Source organism: Triticum urartu, chromosome 3 (genome assembly GCF_003073215.2).
Source record: "Triticum urartu cultivar G1812 chromosome 3, Tu2.1, whole genome shotgun sequence".
Taxonomy (NCBI): Eukaryota; Viridiplantae; Streptophyta; class Magnoliopsida; order Poales; family Poaceae; genus Triticum; species Triticum urartu.
The window spans coordinates 11,948,928-11,971,415 of NC_053024.1; the positions used below are offsets into that span (position 1 = coordinate 11,948,928).

Sequence of the window (22,488 nt, forward strand, 5' to 3'; positions counted from 1 at the left end):
GATGAACATAACCTAAAATTTGGTTCAAAAAAGTGACTAGTTTTATCTTTCAATACCAACAAAAATGATAGCGTATCCAACAAAGAGCATTTGAAATCTATGGCTAGGTACACTTATATGATCAATGCAACCATTTCACTTTTTTCAACTCAAAACGGCAACACACGAACGACCAGCTTGTCAAAAGTGTAGACAACTGTTACAATTTCAGTATTTGCCATCATGTTGTAACATCGTAAAATTGCATTAATATTTTCTGTTCATGTTCCCTGAGCAATTTGTCTACGACACGACTTTAGAGCAGCAAACAACAAAGATTGCATCAGTCAGCAGACCCAACTGGTCATTTAGTACTTCAGACACAGTTTCACAATTTTCACAGCATCAAACATTTGATCTGGCACCTCCCAAATCAGGAAAGCACTCCTTACATGAAATGGAACATCGAAACAGAATGCACTTTCATCAAAACAACCAGGAAGGGGAGTCTGATATTATAAAGCCTCTAAACATAAACAAGCCCTTAACCCAAAACAGTGAAAGCCGCGAACAACGAACAGTCCACACTAACCTTGCACCTTCATACACCCGGTACATACTGGTTTCAGACATGGGCTCATGCACCTTTACTTTAGGATCATCAATGTGAAGCTAAGCAAGATACCCTTTCCATCATTAGATATCTCATCTTTGGGCAGAATTAAGTTGTATCCCTTGGGTAGCCCATCGGACAACAATGAGCTTCGTATCTCCCAAGATGAATACTGAAAATAGCCGGTCACAGAACAATCATAGTGCATATTACACACGAACTTGGAGTCTGTAGCTTTAGGTTGGATGCACAAGACAGAGATGGCAAGCCTGACTGGCTCTAGTACTACGTTGAGAAGGAAAAGTTGCCTGTCTTTGGTATGCAGAAAATGTATGCCTGGTTCTAGGCGGAACTTGACATCTCTGGAGTATTTGATGGTTGTAGAGGGCCAGTTGTGCCCGGAGGTGAAATGGTCAAGGAGGTCATCTGTTGCCCCTGCAAAGGTGCAGCTGGACTCTGGGCAGAAACATGGAGTGTTAGGGCATGCCTTTTCGTGTTCATCTTTCTGGTAGTAAGTGAGCTTCTCAACGCATCCATATTTGGCATTGGAGCAAGGGACCTTGACTGATTCCATGAGACGTTCCATCCCTAAACAGCGCTTGAAGGTAGTTTCAGCAGAGCATAAGTGACACTTGTTGCGCACGAGCTTGGGACGGCAAGATGAGCATATGAAATGCCCCACAGAACACTGGAAGAAACAGGAAGGATTAGCCGGGTCTCATGTGAGAGAAACTTTTTTTAGCGGAAACTGAAGTTAAAGTACTACAGAGCAACATGATAAGTCAGTACCGCACAAAATTATGCAAGTATTCATGTAGGGGTTAGTGTTGGTACATGCAACATGCTAGTCTGTAAGTTTGAAGCTGTGATCTGTATACAACTCCTATTAGAGATATATATACTCACTCTGAAAATAAATATAAGACGTTTAAGATCACTACTTTAGTGATCTAAAATATCTTAAATTTGTTTGTAGAGGAATATATAGCATCCGCCCACTGCCCTGATCCATATATAGCCTACTAGGGAACAGATGTGGACTAGGACACGGTGTCCATAGTTGCTAACAGCTCGATCAAAATATTAGTGTCCTAATTAATTCTCTACAGAAACCAAATTTCAGCGACTATAGCTACTCCATTCCGTGCTTTCAGAAGGAACTGATTTTAGCAAGTAGCATTATATCCAACGGTTCATCAATCATAGTTTTTCTTTCTAAAAAATTATCTGAACTTTGAGAGACAGGTAAACATGTATGCGCATGTACCTGGTATATGGGAGGCCTGAGGGGATGAAATCAAACGGGGCAGTCGAGGGCGTCCATCCCCATGCGGACATTCTGCCTCTTGCCGCTGCTCTCTCCCTCTCCCCGGCCTTCTACTCGTCTCTTGCTAGAGGTGCCACCGTCCATCGCCACCAAAACTAGCTTTTCCTCTCACTAAGCTTCTGGTTCGGAAAGTAGTAGTAGCAGGCGAAGCTCCAGTGCCCGACATATATAGGCAGATCAGATGTGGCCTGTGGGCGTGGAAGCTGGAGAGACGAGAGCCCGTCCGTATTCCGAGATGATAAGTGGGCAATGGTACCGAGGAGGAAACTGGTTCGCTTTCACATACGGTTGGAGAGAAAACCCGGTTGAGGTCCTCCTTGTTGACTGCGCCCTTGGCCGCTCGTTGCTCCGACGGCGTGCAATACTGCAATCCATACTCTTTTTCTAAAACAAAACTTTCAATTAAGAGCGTTTTTGTGGGACGGAGGGAGTAACACATTAAGATAGCACAAAGAACATCAAAAGTAACAAAAATTACATTTAGATCCGTAGGCCATCGAGCGACGACTACATGCACTAGAGCAAATAGAAGGGGTAACGCCATCATCACCCCTCCCTCATCAGAACGGGGCAAAACTTATTATACTACACAATTGGCAAGTCGCCCCAAATGATCAGCTGGCCAGAATTACATACGCCACCATCTATGATGAGAAGCATAGATCAGAAGGATCCAACATGTAAGACATGAAACAAAAACAAACAAATACCAGATACATTCAGATTCACCGAAGACAAACACCGAATGAGTCACACAAGATCCACTGGAGACACACCTCCACACGCCCCCCTACGACGTGAGACGTGCTGCTGAGACATGGCTAGGCGAGAAGAACCTTATTCCACCTTCAAAGAGTCACCATTGTCTCACCTCGTTGAACAGGACACAATCCCTAAGCAAAACTAAAAAAACACCTAAAATCGAAGCATGAGCCCTCCAGCCAGCAAGGGCAAAGATCCACCACGCCTCCATGGCCCTAAGGCCAGAGGAGACGAGGCAGATCGGCAGGAGGCGGGGAAACCTTAAACGGCTGGTTACAATTTTCATATTTAAACACTAACAAACACAAAATATGACACTGTATCCAACTAACAAAATTTGAAAAAATAAGTAAGTAAAATATATAGCTTATGAACATTGTAACATATTTTATTCGTTTCAAATTTTAAAAGGTAACATGTGACGGTAAAACAGCGACTCACTATTATGCTTTACCTTGCAACACACTTATGTCAGCTTGGTCTTTGCGTGTACAAATGCACTAAACTTTTTAATTTATGCTCCCATGAGCAGTTTGGCTAATGACAAAAAAACTTTCGAGCATCAAATACCAGAGGTTTCATCATCCAGCAAAACAAAATGCTCAATTCCACGTGCATTTTCAACATGATTTCACAATTTCCACGACGTCAAACATCTGGTCCGGCAACTCCCGAACCAGGAAAACGTTACTTCTCCCCTACAAACTCACGTATTGAAGCATGAACTGACGTACTACAGCAGGATGCATATCATCAGAACTACTACGATAATAGAAGAGTCCGAGGTCATAAAGCCTCAGAACATATATATGTCCTGAAACCAAAGCAGTGAAAGCCGTGAAGAACGAGAAGTCCGCACTGAACCTTGCGCCTTCATGCACCGTGTACTGGCTTCAGACATATGGGCAGACGCAGCTTTTCTTTCGGATCTTCAATGGAGATTGTAAGCAAGATACCCTTTCCATCATCAGATACATCGTCCTTGGGCAGGATTAAGTTGTACCTCTTTGGTAACCCACCAGAAAGTGACGAGCTTGCTATCTTGTAAACTGAACTCTGATAATGCTCGGTCATTGAGCAATGGTAGGACATTTGACATTTGAACTTGGAGTCTGTAGCTTTCGGTCGGACGCCGCCAGGTTGGAAGCAGACGACGGAGATGCCATGCCCAAATGGCTCTACCACAACATTGAGCAACAAAATCTGCTTGTCTTTCGTACAGAGAACGTGCAAGCCTGGTTGTACGTGGAACTCAAGCTTCCTGGAGTATCTGATGGTCGTAGGCGGCCGCTTGTGCACGGAGGTGAAATGGTCAAGAAGGGCGGCCGTTGGCCCCACCAAGGTTTTGGATCCCAAGCGGTCCTTTTTTCTCGAGGGTCACCGGAATTTGCGGTTACCCCGGTAACCGTGAAATTCCAAAAAAACTCAGGCGGAATTTAAAATCAAAATTTGAATTCAAATAATTTTTACATCGATATACTAAGTATTTTACTAATAAGTATCATGAACCAATTCCTGGCGTAATGGTGTGTGGACCGCAGCAACAACTTACTCGTACGTCGCGAGTTCTCGACCCCTTGTCATTACAGCATTTTTTAAACTTTTGCTTTTTTGCTTTCTTTCGAAAAAAAAAATAAACCTGCGCGAGGCCAGACTCGAACCCGCGACTAGCTGCTAGGGAAAGGATGCCTTTGCCGCTAGGCCACTACAAGTTCTATTAGTCTCTTTTCTGTGATTTATGAAAATTATTTTCATGAGCGCAAAGTTTTTGTCTTTTTCAGCAAGATTAAACAACTATCATCCAAGAAAATCCTAAAAGCTTTACTTGGCACAAACACTAATTAAAACACAAAAAACACAATCATAACAGTATCATGATGAATTATTTATTACTAAACAGTTGCAAAAAGCAAAGAACAAAAATAAAATTGGGTTGCCTCCCAACAAGCGCTTTTCTTTAATGCCTTTTTAGTTAGGTATTGATAATTTTAATGATGCTCACATGAAAGATAGCAATTGAAACACGAAGAGAGCATCATGTAGTATATGAAAATCACATCTAAGTCTAACATACTTCCTATGCATAGGCATTTTATAGGAAAAAAATTTAGCAAGACAAGCAAGATCTAGCATATGCTAGAAAGAAGAAAGAAACAAAAGCAATCTCATCATAGCGAGAGGCAATTTAGTAACATGGAAATTTTTACAACCATATTTTCCTCTCTCATAATAATTACATGTAGGATCATAGGCAAATTCAACAAAATAGCTATCACATAACATATTCTCACGATCCACATGCATGCGAAGTTGACACTCTTCCAAAATAGTGGGATTATCATTAACTAAAGTCATGACCTCTCCAAACCCACTTTTATTAAATAATTCATAAAGTTGACACTCTTTGAAACCCATTTCAATATTATTGCAAACACTATTATCAATCTCATATTCATCATGGGGCTTAAATAAATTTGTAAGATCATAAGAAGAATCACCTCAATCATGATCATTGCAACAAGTAGTAGACATAGAAAAATTAGTATCGATCCCCAAGCTTAGGGTTTTGCATATTATTACCACAATTGACGTTAATAGAATTTATGGTAGAATCATTGCAATCATGCTTTTAATTCAAGGAACTATCAAGTATGGGTGCAATAGCAATAATCTCATGTTTAACGTAAGGAACTATAGCAAATTCATCTCCATAAATATTGGCATCATGTCCATAAGAATAGCAAGCATCATGTTCATCAAGGGATATTTCAATCAAATAATAGGAATCATAATTATCTATAGATTCATGCATATCATTAGTTTCTTCCAAGGGAACGGTCATTCTCTCAATAAATTCTTTAACATAGGCATTATGAGCATAGTTTTCATAGCAATATTTAAGTATGTCGGAATTTTCAGATTTGTAGAGAGTAATATCATACTTTTCAATCAAAGAAGCAACTTCATGAGCACCCTTAAAAATGACAAATTCTTCAATTTGTTCGATATCATAGTAACTATAAACACCCTTTCCATAAGAAGATAAGATTTCATTATCATTAAACTCACATAGGTAGGGAAGGTGTTTTTAGGGTTCTTAGAGAAACAAGTAAAATCACAAATTTCACAAAGATTCCAAGCATAGCATAGCAAACTATTTATTTGATACCATAAGAGCTTCCCCTTGTCAGACAAACGATGAAGCACAAAATGAGCATGCTCATCTAAAGATTTTCACTCAACTAAACTAGTTGGTGTTTTAGCACGAGCACATATAGATCGAAGATGATCCAAGTGAACACTTTAAGTGGATCCATATCAATAGATTTTTAGCAAGCAAAGATGCAAGCAAATAGAAGGCACATGGAAACACAAACAAAAAGACATACGGGAAGAAGGACGAAGAAAAGGCAAAGGTTTTCGAAAATCGTTTTAGAACTGGGGGAGAGGAAAACAAGAGGCGAATGGCAAATAATGTAATGCGAGGGAGAAGAGTTTATGATGGGTACTTGATATGTCTTGACTTGAGCGTAGATTTCCCCGGCAACGGTGCCAGAAATCCTTCTTGCTACCTCTTGAGCATGCCTTGGTTTTCCCTTGAAGAGGAAAGGGTGATGCAGCAAAGTAGCGTAAGTATTTCCCTCAGTTTTTGAGAACCAAGGTATCAATCCAGTAGGAGACAACACGCAAGTCAGCTAGTACATGCACAAACAATTAAGAACCTTGCAATCAACGCGATAAAGGGGTTGTCAATCCCTTCATGGCCACTCCAGTGAATTTTTGCGAGGATGAGCCCCAAGATTGTCTGGCTTTTGCACTATCCTCATTTGCATGCATGTTTGATTAAGCTACACCGAGATTGGAGAGAAGTATATGGCATGTGAAATTCTAAATGAAATAAAATAAAATATGTTTATTGAGAGAAATATATCTTGCTTATCAATAAATAAGAGAAAGGTATCATTATTGTTACAAGATACATTTCACACATTCGTATTTTTTAGATTAATGTAAAATATAAAGACATAAGGGTGTTGGTTCATACTAAAAAAAGAAGAACAAAAACAATATCTTGGAGAAAAGAATTTCATGAGTGTAGTCCAAATTTATTTGTATGATTTTTACCTGTATTCCCATCCCTTTACATGTGTGTACGTCAAAATTTTCTTATCTGCCACGACTAGTGTGAAGCTCGCCTAATGAATGCATGTGTTCGAGACTACTTCTCTATTGAAAATCAACAATGTTTAGAAAGGGTGCACCCAATATTATATAACATTGACAAATAGTTTGTGTAAAATATATTTTGAAGGGTAGTAATTTTCAGTTTGTATAAGAGTATTTTTAACGGATACTGCCTTTGGAGGCCGAGCTCCATGGAGCTCGGTTTTAAAATTCAAAATTCGTCAAATTATATATTTTCTACATTTTTAAAAATTCTGAAAACAAATACAGATATACATGGAGGCATTACACACATGTGTGTAAATTTTCAGGGCAATATATGTTGAAACGAGGGTGTTCAAAAAAGACAAATTTCGGGCTTTTTAACACATGATACTATTCATCCTCCAAGGCCATGAATTTGTCCTTTTTGTACAGGTCGCATTTCAACGTATTTCATCCTGAAATTTTACTTACATATACATAACATCCTTGTTTACTACCACAATATTTTTTTTAAAATTTCGAAACCAAAAACTTTGAATTTTAATTTTTTCAAAAAAAAAAGGCCTCCATGGAGGCCGAGAGCCATACGTCTGTTCTCGTAAATTTAAAGGTTAAAAATGCTACTTAATATATGGCCTTTGGCCTCCTCGCAAAAACATATATAATTACATTTCTCCTGGTTTTTTATTAATAAAATAACAATACAATTACTTATTGATGTGCTACAGAGGCATTTCACCAAGTGAAGGCCATGGCAGCGTTCGATCTTCGAAGCTATGATTTTCAGAATATGGAGTTACGTGTCCCTTTCCCATAACACATACATAAAGGATGTACTAGAAGAACGCCCGTGCGTTGCAACGGGGCCACATTAACTTTAAGAGTTTAATATTAATATTTTCATACATATCAAGTGAAATTGACGATGTTTTTTACCATCAAATCCCCACACACACACTCTCCCTCCCTCTTCCTCACTCTCTCCCCCCTCTCCCTCTCTCTCTAACACACACACACATACCATCTTATTGGGTACATGACGATAATCCATCTATTTCACACACACACACGCTAGTGCATAACAATATGGATTATGTGTATTATATTTGCCACCACAACTGAGAGAATTAATTTCATGTAAATCGGCCTGCCACAGCTCCAAGAATACGCGGAGGAGGTGGCCCGGGTCGGCGTCGGCGCCATCCGGCGCGGGCCACGGGCCCGCTTCCAAGTGCGTTTGCGCGCCGGCTACCCACGCCGGGTCCTTAAAGTGCCGCTTCCATCGCACCAACTGCCAGGACCACGGCCATGGCCAGGGCCAGGGAAGCCACCCTTCTTCGCCCCCTTCACCGGCCGCTGCCAACGCGGTGCCGCGGCACCCGGCCTCGCCGTCCTCGTCCTCCGGCACCGTCGCGACCCAGTGACGAAGCCCAAGCATCGGCCTCGAAAATCAAGAACTCTCGACAAAGGAGAGGGAAGGGAAAATCATATACATATCATAAGAAAGGGAGTTTATTTACTGCTCTCTCGATGTATTGTTTCCTTTGTTTGGAGATTGATTACCATCCGTGAGTTAAGGTAAGGTTAATGTGTTTGAGGGATTTTTATGAAAATCAAATATTCATTTTCTACTTAATGTGATTGAGTGATTTAAGGTAAGGTTAATTAATTTAGATCTGATCTTTAAAGATTGTTCGTGATTGATTCTACATTTTACTAAATAACTTGCACCAGTATGGAAAGTTCTGATCTGTTTAGATTTCTTTTGTTATGTGAGAGGGTGACGCGAAAATAAACCGATGAAGTGGGGGGAGGGGACAAAAAAAATCTACGAAAAAAACCAATGAAGGTGGGAGGAGGTACCAAAAATAACCATGAGAGGTGGGACGAAAAAAACCTGAAAGCGAGACTACCAACTGCTCCATTAGGAGTAGAGAAAAGCGGAAACATATATTGCGTGTTCTTAGCAGTTTTTAATTTCATAACTACAAGTGTTCCTTTCCCAATATAAAATGGTCAACATGCGACTCGAAAGAAAAAATAGCATAACACTGATGCGTTTCTTTCCGGAATAAGGTAATTACACCGGTGGTGCTTGAACTTGTCATGAATGTTCACTTTAGTGCCTGAACTTGAAAAATACATTGAACTGGTTCTAAAACTTGGCTAGCGCGTGCAAATATGATGCTAAACACCTATGTAGACATATAATGTGTTGACATGGCACCGTATTTGACTGATGTGGCTTGGGGTCCATGTGTAACGATGAAATATGATTATTTGAATGCTATATATGTATATATGACTAATGGGTCCCGCCTGTCAGTCTATAAAAAAAATGGAAACTAAAATTATGCTCGTTTGGAATCGAAACTACGATCTTGCTCTTTGATTATTCACCCGCCAACCAATACACCGAAGAGGCATCACTGCAAACTTTGGCCTCTCTTCCCTTATGTACTATAATAGCTTTTGGTGCTTAAATAGGCTGCATTCGGTGCCTATTTAGTACAGGTTAACTTTAAAAAATGTTAAAAGTCTGTAAATTATAATTCATAAAATAGAACTAGATTCAAATATTTGTGTGTTGTTAATAATTACCTCCTGATATAGAAATATTTGTGTGTCATTAATAATTACCTTATGGTATACAAATATTCATGTGCATGTATTAAAAAAAAGAAACAGGCCCCATATCATGCTGTGGGTTATAAATATTTTTGGTGCATAAATAATAACCTCAATGCACACAAATATTTACGTGGACACAGAGTAAATATATAGAGGTATGCAATAAAATAACTTACTAAAAAATGTTCCTATAATTTTTAGAAATATTCACTTATTATTTAGAAAATAGTAGTTTAAATATAAGCCATGAGTGTTTAAAAATGTTTAGTAACTACAAACTTTTAAAATATACTATCATAGATTATATTTACGAATGTTCTTTAAATACATTTTTAAATGTTTAGTGAATACAATACACGAGGTAATTTTTAATAACACACAAATATTTGAATGTAAAGTTTATTATTATGAATATCATTTACAGACCTTTTACATTTCTTTTTAAAAAATAACATGCACTAAATGGGTCACTGGATGCAGCCCATTTAAGCACCACAAGCCTTTTTGTTTATCATTCATTAACATGTAGTGGCCAAAGTTGTCATCGTAGTATGTTTGGTGCAGTGGTCAGCATGTGCTCTTTTCAAACTGCAGGTCGTATGTTCGTCTCTGATCCAGCACTATTTTTAATTTCAATTTTCTTTTTGTTCTGACATACGGGACCACTAGTCATAGAGACATAAATATTATTAAAGTAATCTTGCTTCGCCACTACACGTGGCCCCATGACATGTCAACAAATACGGGACCACATCAGCACACTATATGTCTATATATGAGATTAGCACCGTATTTGCACGAGTCAGCCAAGTTTTAGAACCAGTTCGGCGTATTTTTCAACTTTAGGCACTAAAGTGAACATCCATGGTAAGTTCAGACACCATGGGTGTATTTACCTCTTCCGGAATAGGAATAGGAGTACGAGGCGGAAACTAATTAACGGCGCCACGCGTATTAGTAACAGGATACTATAAACGAGAGCCGCCCGCTGGCTATAAAAGCGAGCCTAACCTGCCTCAGATCGTCAGAGTAGTTGGAGTTCAGTTGCTGCCTAGTTGCAAAATATGGGATGGTCGGAAGTCATAGGCAACGACGTCGCCACCGCCACACCGGCAGTGCGCAACCGTGTTGATAGACGGGATGAATGGGGCCAAAGAGCCACGGCCACCGGTGGCGACTCCTCAAAGTCTGCAATAGGGAGCCGCTTCGAGCGACTCGGCAAGATCGGTGAAGGGGGCTTCGGTGTCGTTTACCGGGCGAGAGACCGCCGCACCGGCGAGATAGTCGCTATCAAGTGCCTCCGCACAAACAAGTACGGCAACGATGACCGCGGCGACCGCTACCTCTCCGTCTTTGCGGGCGAGGTCAGCGCCTTGGAGAAGTGCAGCGGCCACCCGTCCATTGTGCAGCTGCGCGCCTCGGGCCAACACAACGGCGAGGCCTTCATCGCCATGGAGTTCGTCGGACAAACCCTCAGGTATGTTATGAAGCACGTCCGTTTCGGGAGGAGACACACCGAGATGGAGGTCTGCCTGATGATGAGGCAGCTCCTCACCGGCGTGGGGAGGATGAACCGTCTAGGTCTCAAGCATCGTGACCTTAAGCCGGGGAACGTGCTCGTCGACGACCGCAGGAACCTCAAGATCTGTGACCTTGGGCTATCATGCAACATGACCGATGGGCCGCCCTATTCAAACCACATTGGAACACGGGGTTACCGCGCACCAGAGCTCCTCCTAGGGTCTACGAATTACGACGAGCGCATCGACTCTTGGGCTCTTGTCGTCATGATGGCTGAACTACTTGCTGGTCACCACCCTTTCTATGGGAAGACCGACATGGACCACCTCAGTGCGATTTTGGACCTTCTTGGTACAGCAGACATCAAAGAGTGGCCGGGCTATGATGGTCGGCAGCTGCCCGGCGGATGGGCATTGCATAGCAGTTTGCGCTCCATGTTCCCATCTCCTGCCGATGCTAGGAGAAGATGCCGCCCCCAACTTTCAGAAGCTGGTTTTGAGGTCTTGAGCGGCCTTCTGCGATGCAACCCTGAAAAGAGACTCATGGCGAGGGGCGCGCTGCGGCATAGGTGGTTTAAAGAGACCAACTTCAGGGCTGCAAAGAGCTGATTGGTTAACTTGCACAATCCATAATGTAGCTGCCTGTGTGGAATTAATGTAGGAAGCCGATAACTGCCACACGTGTGGCGTGGAGGGCAACCCGCCCACACGCATCGTGTGGCATGGACGGGAACCGCCCCGCACGACCCCGTCCGCGCGCACAAAAGCGCGCCCGCACGTCCGGTGCGTGGCAACCCCGCCCGCACTGGCTCGTCCGGGCCAGACGAGCCGCTGCCCGCACGACCCAGCCGTTCCCGGCCTTCGATCCGTCTCGTCTGCACCCTCGCCCCCCGCCTGTCGAACCCCGACCTCCGTCGCCGGCCATCTCTGGTTGCCATGGCAACCAGGGAGGATCTGTAGGGCGCTCCCACCGCAAACCACACCCCTTATCTCCCCCCACCCCATCCCACCCCCCCAACCCCCACTCCAACAACGCCCTTCAGAGACGACCAGCTAAAAGCAGGTGAATCTCCCGATCTCCCTACTGTTTCTCATCCTCCTTCTGGGCAGAAAATTGCAAAATTACCGACGAAGTTGGCAACTAGATCCATCCTACAGGGTTAAAACACTACATACGTTGTGTGACTTCGCAGTTACCAAGCAGAATACACTAGATCTGCCATGTAGTACGCTAGAGATAACCATGAGTTCTCAGTAGATTGATGCTCCTAGTTGGTGAATGAATGGATGTGCAGGAATCCATAAAAAGGGAGAGAGAATTGATAAATTTGGAATAATGGGGGGTGTGAAAATTAATTGCCATTGGTGTATAACGTCAGTTGCCACCTGTCATTGTCGTCAACTGCCACCATGTCAACTTATTGCTTGCCATCCTATTGTAGAGCCTGATGCCATCGAATCAAACGGATAGCTAGCACCAGATTTTAGAAAAGGATAGTGGATGTGCATGTCCTACTAGCCATGATATGTTGGTTGCCAACGCATGAAAATGTGATAGCACTGACGTGTTAACTTCTACATGCAAGCAGCACAATGATAAAAAAAATTTGGATTGTTGATGCCTTCTTGTTCATCCAGTGATTGAGAGCACATCAGAACAGAAGCGAGACACGGAAAAGAATGAATCACGAAGATGGTGCAGATGATTGGGGTTCTCAAAGGCCAGAAACGCCGCCACCTTTCGATGCATCAGAGTACAGTCAGCTCATCTCTGCAGGTCCGTTGCTGCCGCTGCTAGAACAGTATGCAGGCGTAGGTACGATGCGTGCTAAAAAATGAAGAGAAACATTTGCCATCTTCGCGACGATGGACATGACATTCTACTTATGTCGTGCACTGTCATTTGTCTTGCAGGTTCTTATGACCAGAACACTCTTAGGGGGGCCCGTGGCAAGTGCAGTCACAAGGCGCTAACGCTGACAAATGTACGGGCAGCCAACTCCAACTAGCTAGTATGGCTAATCAAGGTAATGCAAAAACGAAAAAAGAGCACATAATGCTGTGGACATGAAAAATGAACATGAAAAAAAGATGGCAAAAGGACTCACGAGTTATCACGGGTGTAAAATGCAGAGCCTTCGTGCAGCACGTGGAATCGGGCAGCACCCATGTACCTGCCATCGACGTCGTACACAGGTGAGTCCATAAACATAGTGAAGATGCGGATGCTCAGTCAGCACAAGGAGCATAGTTGACAACTACAAAAATTGCCATGACTGGTCTTCTACGGTTGCCATGTATTAAAAACAACATTTGCCATCTCTGCACACCTGCAGTTGCCATGTAGGAAAAGCTGTAGTTGCCATTTCATGACAACTGCAATTGCCATCTAATAACAAACTGCGATTGCCCTACCGATGCAACTTCAGTTGCCATGCAAGCAAAAATGCATTTGCCACATAAGGGCAATTGCAGTTGCCGTGCTAGCACGAAATGCGTTTGCCGCGATTTGACCAACCACTACTATGATTGTAGGTTATTACGCTGGCGGTGACCCGGCAAACGTCTCCTGGCAAGCTTCGCAAATTCCTGGTGGATCACGTCATTATGGTGTAACAGACCACACACGATGGTCAAATACAGCACAACAAGGTAGAGGGAAAATATCTGAACCACAAAAAACAGCGCTACATTTGCTATTTGTAGTTATTTGTAGGCAAAACAATGGTTGCCATGTTTGCTGAACAGTAGGTGCCATGTCTGCACACCTACAGCTGCCATAAAAATGACCACCCACAGACTGACGGCTTGCTGTTTGTAAAAGATGTCATGGAAAATCACTCGAAGATGGTGTGATCCGTTGCGATCCACATGTTATCCAACACAAAATTCTTAATCTCGTACCTGTTTTTCCCTGTTACAGAACCTACAACTACAATGCACAGCGGCGCCGGCACATCTACTGCGGGGAGCTCTTAGCGCATGGAAGACGCGTTCCACCAGACAGCAGACAAACATGCCGCAAACAATTTCGAGTTAGAGTCGGGAATGGCAATCATTCCAGCAATGCCAGCAAGCACCCCTTTGAACACAAGCACTGGCAACTCTCAGGTAGATGGGACTGCCGCCCATACTGAAGTGAACGATGAAACTGACGAGGACGCGCAAGGGGATGAAGATGGTGGGCAATCAGAGATCGTGGTGCCTCAGCCACCATACATTGGGCAGAGATTTGAGTCATTCGAAGCAGCAAAGGAATACTACCAGACATATGCAAAGTTCCATGGGTTTGCGGTCAACACCGAGTACCGTAGGAAAATTAAGAAAACTAACGAGTACAGCAGAGGTGAGATGAGGTGCCACAAGGCACGCAGGAACAAGAAGGGAAAAGGCGATGCGCCTGTCGTTCCGGAACGAAAGAGAGGTATCATTCAGAAGACTGAGTGCCCTGTCCGGTGTAAGCTAAACGTAGATGGAGCACAGTGGGTGGTCAATGAGTATTTTGACGAGCACAACAACCAACTGATAAAGAAGTTCGACCTGGTGAAATTTCTGACCGCCCACAGAGGGTTCACCCCCGCCGAAAGGCAATTCGTAAAGCTGCTACATGATTGTAACGTCGGTCCATCGAGAATGGTGCAGATACTATCTCTCATCCACAGCAAAAAGGGGACTCTGAGTAGCATGCCGTACATACCAGCTGACGTCACAAACCTACGGGCAAGGTACCGTAGAGAGAGCAAGTTGGCAGACATAGAGGCCACAATTGCCTACTTCGATGAGAAAGCCAAAGAAGATGCAGATTTCTTCTACAGGATAAGGTTGGACGATGAGGACCGTGTCAGGAACATGTATTGGGTGGATGGTGCTGCAAGGAGAGCCTACAAACATTTCCGAAATTGCATTTCATTCGACGCGACGTACCTCACCAACATGTACAAGATGCCGTGCGCTCCGTTCATAGGGATAAATAACCACAATCAGTCGTTGCAGTTCGGCTGCGGGCTCGTCCGGAACGAAGACACGGATGGGTACGTTTGGCTGTTCAAGACCTTCTTGGAGTGCATGGATGGACTTGCTCCGATGAACATAATAACGGACCAGGATTTCAGCATGCGTGCAGGCATAGAGGAGGTCTTTCCGTTGGCAGTGCACAGGCACTGTAGGTGGCACATTATAAAGAAGGCTGAGGAGACGCTAGGACCGTTCTTTGCTGACCGTCCAGAGCTGCACAAGGCATTCGAACTGTGCGTGGACCACAGCTTGACGGTGGAGGAGTTTGAAAGGAGCTGGATGGCCATGACTGAAACACGTCAAGTCCAAGACAACGAGACTCTTGTAAGCCTATGGGAGAAGCAAATGTACTGGGTGCCGTCCTACTTCATGCAGTGCTTCTTCCCCTTTCTGCAGACTACGCAGCGCAGCGAGGGATTCAATGTTGTTTTGAAGCGGTACGTCAGTCCTGGCAACTCATTGCTACAGTTTGCCAAGCAGTACACAGCTTTGCAACAAAAAATTCTGGGATCTGAGCTGCAGCAAGAAGCGAACACCGCGCTAAAGCAGCCAAAATTGCTAACGTACTTACCGATGGAGAGGCAAATGAGCAAGATATACACCAACAAGATCTTTAACAAGTAAGTCAGTTGCGTTACAGTCTTATTTGCAGAAAAAGCACCAAGTCAGTATGTGCCTTATAGAGTGTGATGCAGTTGCCATGATTTTGCGGTTGCCATGTTTAATAAAGTACTGTTTGCCATGCTTACTCAGATGCAGTTGTCATATTCAATAGAAATTCTGTTTGTCATGCTTACCCGGATGCAGTTTCAATGTTCAATGAAATGCAGTTGCCATGTTTAATGCAATGTACTTCCACTGGACATGTTGGTGTGCAAATGCTAGTGTCAAATGGAAAATGTTATGTTGTTGCCATGTCTATTGAAATGCAATTGCCATGTTTACTAAAATGCAACTGCCATGTTTGCTGAAATGCAATTGCCATGTTTAATAAACTCTAGTTGCCATGTTTAACAAAATGCAGTTGCCATGTTTAAATAAGATGCATCTGCCATGTTTGTTGAAAATGCAGTTGCCATGTCTATTGTACTGCATTTGCCATGTATAGCGTACTGCATTTGCCATGTTCAACATACTATATTTGCCATGTTCAATGAATTACGTTTGCCATGTTCAAACAAAATGTATATCTATTTTCCATGACAACATAAGGTGCTACAAGAAAAAAGCCCATAATAGTTTAACAGAAAACACACAAAAAATGCAGATTCCAGGAAGAAATAAAGCGTGCCAGCATGTTCACGGCTTTCCAGGTGGACGAACGTACGTTCAAGGTGTGTTCTATTTTGGGAATGTCAGATTCAGAACCTGAAGACCCGGACAAAGGAAGGAACTACTTCGTCACAGCCTCGATAGGCGAAGGCGAGTTCTACTGCCAATGCTGCAAGTTCGAACGGGACGACATTGTGTGCTGTCACATACTAAAAGTAATGGAAGTGAACGCTGTGACACGGATGCCCCGACATTTCATAAGGCGGTGATGGACTTGGGACGCTGACGATGCGTTGGCGCCGCAAACAACACACGCAGTTCTGGCTGTGCATGACGAGAGACCAGAGTCAACCATGGAAGCCGTGAGTCACGTTGTGCTGACAAAGAACTATGCTGAGCTAATTGATGAAGCATGAAAGAGTGATGACACAGTGAGAGTCGCAGAAAAACACAGGAAAGCACTAAAAAGAGAGCTTGATGAGATCAAGAAGAGGAAAGCCGAGGAAGCCTTACACCGGTTCCCCCGCACATCAAGCGTGCCTTCATCCACGGGGCCGTCGTCTGAAAACTCGGAGATAGGATCTGGAACAGCAAGCACACAGACCCAGGTCAGGAACCCACCCCGTTCCATCACAAAGGGTCGTCCAAGAGAGATAAGGTACAAGTCGGGATTGGAGATCCAAGCAAAACACAAGAAAACGAAGAAAGGGGCGGCCAATCCATGAGCAAAAATTGTGGCGTTGTGGACATTTTGTTTTGTACCCTAGATGTTGAGAATTCTTTTTTAAAACAATTGGGGGAATAACTCTTCAGGGGCATTAGAAGTGCAAGGGAAAATTCATTGAATGGTTAAATGCAGTTGCCATGTTATGGATACTTAATCTGCCATGATGTATGCATTTAATTTGCCATGTTATGTGTAGTTAGTCTGCCATGATTTTTGATACTAAACATGCCATGCTAATTTATGCTAAATATGCCATGCTGTTTTGTACTGAATATGCCATGCTAGTTGTAGTGGATCTGCCATGTTAATTGTACTGGATCTGCCATCTTAGTTGTGCTGTAGTTGCCATGTTAATTATGCTGGAGCTGCCATGTTGTTTGTACTGTATCTGCCATGTTAGATGTACTGGACATATGCCATGGTATTCCTGATGACTCTGCATGGCATGTATTCACATGACAAAAACGACGCGGTTTACGGGCACGTAGTGTGTTGTGTGCAAGTGTATGGGAAACAAGTTGGAAAACAGCGTAACGTGCATAAACCCAAGCAAAAACGTTGTGGATGCATGATCAACCTACCCCCGTGCAGTTACCGATGAAAATGAAGAAGCAAAACAGCCAAAAATGTAAAACGACAATGAATTCCACTACCCATGTCTGATGAACTACATTTTGCCATCGTTTTTAAAACATCGTAGACGCGTTCAAAGCATCAAATCGGTGCTAGAAACGATGAAACCATTGTAATAATTACGCCTAAAAGTAGGTTCACGTCCACACATATATTACATGAAACTATTCAAATGTCACTCGCACACCACCACTACATAGTAGCCTATGCGGGGTTGTAGCCACAACATAGCACACAAACATAGTTTTCAACGATAAACAACGAGATAATACCTTACATTCCTCGGCAACAGAATGTAAGCTGTGCGTCCGGTCTGTAACGCCACGTGATCACTTGTACTTCTTGGTGACTTTCTTGACAGCTTCCTGCACAAACTCGTGTGCTCCCGACCGCTTGTTGAAATCTTCATTCGTCAACCAGTTCCATGTGTGGATTTTCCGGAGCTCAACGACCGTTGCAGCTGTGATAGCGGGGACAATTCTGCCTTCCCACTTCGCAAGGTACTCCAGCGCGTGAAAGCCACAGTCCGTCCTGCACGAGGAAAAGAGTAACGTGACCACGCAAAGAGCTCAGACGTAACAAAAGACAGACTTCAATTTCAGATCTAACAAACAAAACAGGAATTGGATTGATGTAAAATGGCAGACGAAAAGGGAGGAAGGAATTACATGTTCCCTTGCTTTGTAGTCGCCACATACTCAGTCGGGAAATGACTGATCTGGACCTTTGAGTGTTCATAGTGACGGTGCCATGTCTCTTTGAGGTTCTTAATGAAGAATTCAGCATGCGTGGTGAGGTCTGCATCATCTTCTGAACGGATTGAATCAAGCACCTCAACACGTTGGTTCTTCAGGTCAAGACAGATCACGTAGTGGTGACCACACTTGTCGTGTGGGTCATGTGGTGAAAGCTCCTGGAACATGGGGAACATGACCTGCATTTAAAAAAGTGAGAAAAATGAGAATCAGCGTTCGCATAAAGAACAACAGAGGGACAAAGGAATTAGAATCACGTAGAAAAACTCTGGTTATGGGTGGGGGTAGTTGAAATAAAGTTGCCGTCCATGTGTGAACAAAAGTATGCCATGTATTTTACTGTCAAGTTGCCACATAGTTTGCGCGGCATGCAAAAATCAAATAAGTCAGTGTGCACGGCAGCTGTTGCCACATGAAAACAACTGCCACGTAAAACACAACTGCAGATGATGGCAACAAAAAGCACACCTTGTGAAAAAAAAGTGCAGACATTGAAGGAGTACTCACATATTTCTTCATTGTGAGCTTGAAATCACCGTGTTGGGCAAAGTTCTTCCTCAGGATTTTGTGGTGGAAGTCACCGTCCCATATTTTGCAGGTCACACTGTAATGCATGATTGTCTTGTCGGCGCACACATCGGTGTGGTTGTTGATGTAGTCAATCCCGCATGCAACTACGTTCGTCGACATTTTGCCGTTTGGCCTCACGGACTCAGCAAGATCACCAAGGTCGACGTACGTCGCTCCGCATTGAATGACTTTGGTTCTGTCCAAACATGAGCTGTATGAAAACAATATAACATGGAAGGATCATGCGTACTAAGTAAAAAAAATTTATGAAAGAACTAAAACAATATAACATAGAAAGTACGAAGGATGTGAATGGTAAAAAAGGAGCAAAGCAAAATGAGATGTTATGGGCTGTGGTCGTTTATGCTTCCAGCTCCTTCATGTGCTTGCCGCTGGACCTCGCATTTCCAAACCGCTTGATGATATCGTACAGCTGGGTCTGTTCTTTAGTGGCCCTGAATTCGGGCTCGTAGTCTTCCGCGGGAGGTGGGTGCACTACCCTCTGCTGCCTCACAGAACCAGGAGTGGCACTCCTAATGGTATCCTCAGATACCGTGTCTGCAGGCATGTTGGAACTTGATTGCCCTTGCCCTCGTGAGGACTTCCTCTGCAATGCTGCCTCCTCAAGCATGCGATAAGTTTCTTCAAGAGACGATGAAATCTCCTCGATGGTGGCTGCAGTGATAAAAAAAAGTGGGTTAGGATACCTAGGAAATCAAAAGCAGATGGATTGTGAGAAAAGATGGGGTGCATGATGTGAGTTGTAGGTAGGAAAAAGTGGGGCAGTTGCCATGTGTGGTCCAGCTGTAGTGACCATGTCATAGCAACTACAGTTGCCATGTAGTTGGAATTAGTTGCCATCTAGTTGGAATGTAGTTGCCATGTCACAGCAACTACAGTTGCCATGTTGTGTCAACTGCACTTGCCATGTGATTGCTTTATGAAAAAATGCAGCATGGAAACAAAAAAAATGCAGGTGACATGGTGTTGAATCAATTCCAGTTGCCATGTGTGATGCACTGTGTTTGCCATGTTACGGAGACTACGGTTGCCATATTGAATCAACTTCAGTTGCCACATGGTTGCGCAAATGTAAAATGCAGCATGGTAGAAAAAAAAGTAGGTGACACGGTGCATCAAATCCAGTTGCCATGTCATCACATGTCAGTTGCCATCACAAGTGAGAACCCCCCAAAACAAAAAATATGATTGGGACAACAGTGAAACTACACAGACGTGTGCAAGAAAAATCATATGGACATGGCAAGTGTACCTGCCACAATCGGCTCTGCGAACTTGACAGCCTTCCTGCCCTCGACCATTGGCTGCGCCATCATTGCAGGCATGCCTCCTGGGAATGCAAAGGCAACTGGCATAGGATCTTGCACAACCGGTTGATCTTGACTGATGCCAAGGTTGAAACTCGGTGGGGTAAAGGCCATTGGGTGCCTCTCATTCCTACTGGCCGGACCACGAACGACTTGCGGGGCAGAATCCAAGGGTGAAAGATCAACAAACATATCTGAATCGGCCGCTGCAGAATGATCGTCCTTATTTGCAGGGCGGGGCGTGTTGTCAGTGGTATCAACCGTAGCTTTCATGACAATCTTCTTGTTTGGGCTGTAGGGGACACCGACGTTGACTGGGAGCCTGGAAGTGCGCAGATTTATGCTGGGGATTTCCACTGCAGGAAAAGGCGCAGTCTGCTCCGGGTGTTCACCTGCGTCGCTCGTGCCCGGCTTGACACCTGCATCAGTTGTGCTCCGGTCTTCAGGTTTCTCCGTCACATTGCTTTTGGCAGGTGGCGGGAATAGTGTGGACGCAGGAACAAAACAAGACTCGTCTCTCCTGCTCCTGCCTACTGTTGGTGCGTTCGGTATGTCTGTTGGTTGCTTGCGGGGGCTACGACGCCTAGGTGGTAGACCAACACGTGAAACAGTCGCCTTAGCAGTATCTGCACCGCCAGGAGCTGGAGCTGTTGTGCCAGGACTCTCACCTGTAGATGGCATGTCCTTGTGAACTGCTGCCTCGACCGCTTCTGTCGTGGACACAGGAGTGCCACCGTGCACGCGCTTGGAATCAGTGTGAGATGAGCAGGAATCTTCCTTGCCTAGGTTCGTCTTGGGAGTGTCCACTTCAACGCTTGCTGATGGGGTGGCATGACTCACAGCAGCATCCTTCATTGCCAGAAGGGTTGGCAGTATTTCAACTGTCCTGGCAGATACCGACTCGTCACTCCCCAATGTACGGATGCCTGTTGTTGTAGGCTGCACATCTGCAGCCGGCGGAGATGGTCTGCCACTTGCATCAGAGTTGGTGGGAGCGGTCAACGGTGCAGCAGCAGTATTGTCGACTGGTGCCTCCTGTACATCTGAGTTGCCCCCTGTTGACAACTTTGAATGCATGCGTTCGAGCGGGTCCTTACTGATATGCTTGGACCCACGCGTAGTAGTCTTCTTCACCCTGCAAAAAAAATGAAGCGCATGAAAAAGGTATTTAAAAATGAAACAAAATTATGTTTGCCTTGGTAGAAATCTTAAGAAAATGGAAAAACAGGTGGAAAAGCTGGCAGTTGCCATGTAAGGGGAACGTCAGTTGCCATGTGTCATAACTAGCAGTTGCCATGTTAGCAACCTTGAAAGAATGATAAAAATGTCTGATCTGCCATGAATGCAATTTCAAACCTAGGCGTGGGATGAGCTCACAAGACAACGGTAAAAAGATGGCAGTTTCCATAAGGTACATTAAAGTTACCATTTGGCCTACATTCCACTTGCCATGTGAAAAACAAAAATAGAAGTTGCCACACATTTAGAAAGTAAATAAAATATCATTTGGTAAAACAGCGGTTGCCCCGTGGGGGGGGGGGCGATGACAGAAGACAATGTGACAAACTAAACGGATGCATTGGAAAATCAAAAAATATAGCGCTATGTCAATGAAAGCGGATGAAGAAACCTACTTCCTGACTGTCTTCCTCAGGTCTGGCAACACGACAGGATCCCCGGTGTTGGTTGTCGTCGTGCGAGGAGATGTCCTGGTGGAAGTGGTATCACCGGCAATGGGGGCACCTTTGTTCAACCGAGCAGAAACACGGGTTGGCGTTGGCGCCTGTTTCTTCGTAATTGCTCGTCCACCAGCTGTCGGCTCGCTGCACGTATGAGATGGAGGTCAAAAAAAGAGGTGGCAATTGTCAGTCAGCAATCTCGTTGCCGCGTTTGACAGAACACAAGTGCAAAAAAGAGGATGAGTCTGTTCGAAGAAAATAGACAAAGCAAAAAGCTAAGATGAAAGTCGAACCTCTTCCTGGCAGCTACAGGGTCGGTCCTAGACCTCTTGCCAGCAGAAACTTGCCCAGCACCCTCTGGAGCCATCCCCCTCTTTGATGGCAAAACCCCTTCGCCTCTCAAAGCCGTGTGTTGTTTGACTTTATCCGGTTGGGGGACATCTGTTGCATCCTTGCCCTTGTTACCACCTGTGCGAACTTCAGCGTGGTCATCATCATCGGTGTCCTC

General features: G+C 44.1%; 2 protein-coding genes, 1 long non-coding RNA gene and 2 pseudogenes across 4 annotated transcripts; 3 read left to right on the forward strand and 2 right to left on the reverse strand.

Annotated features, from left to right (window-relative positions):
• Positions 1-347: 347 nt before the first annotated feature.
• Positions 348-2,003, reverse strand: LOC125546480 (annotated as a pseudogene).
• Positions 2,004-10,546: 8,543 nt separating this feature from the next.
• LOC125547640 (putative cyclin-dependent kinase F-2) lies at positions 10,547-11,611 on the forward strand. The gene has a single exon (XM_048711453.1). It carries the CDS (start codon positions 10,547-10,549, stop codon positions 11,609-11,611), a length of 1,065 nt encoding a protein of 354 aa, XP_048567410.1.
• Positions 11,612-12,336: 725 nt separating this feature from the next.
• LOC125542390 lies at positions 12,337-13,669 on the forward strand. Of its 2 annotated transcripts, XR_007297908.1 has the most exons (4): positions 12,337-12,818; positions 12,917-13,029; positions 13,136-13,198; positions 13,538-13,669. It is a non-coding gene; the product is annotated as an uncharacterized LOC125542390 (long non-coding RNA). The 2 variants fall into 2 exon arrangements; XR_007297907.1 differs by lacking the exon at positions 13,538-13,669 and having other exon boundaries at positions 13,136-13,343.
• Positions 13,670-14,601: 932 nt separating this feature from the next.
• LOC125546481 lies at positions 14,602-17,013 on the forward strand (annotated as a pseudogene).
• A 964-nt stretch (positions 17,014-17,977) lies between these two features.
• Positions 17,978-19,179, reverse strand: LOC125546483. Its single transcript, XM_048710735.1, has 3 exons — positions 18,911-19,179; positions 18,317-18,582; positions 17,978-18,179 (listed from the first exon to the last, which is right to left on the reverse strand). Exons 1-3 carry the CDS (start codon positions 19,091-19,093, stop codon positions 17,978-17,980), a joined length of 651 nt encoding a protein of 216 aa, XP_048566692.1. The 5' UTR covers positions 19,094-19,179.
• Between the last annotated feature and the right edge of the window lie 3,309 nt (positions 19,180-22,488).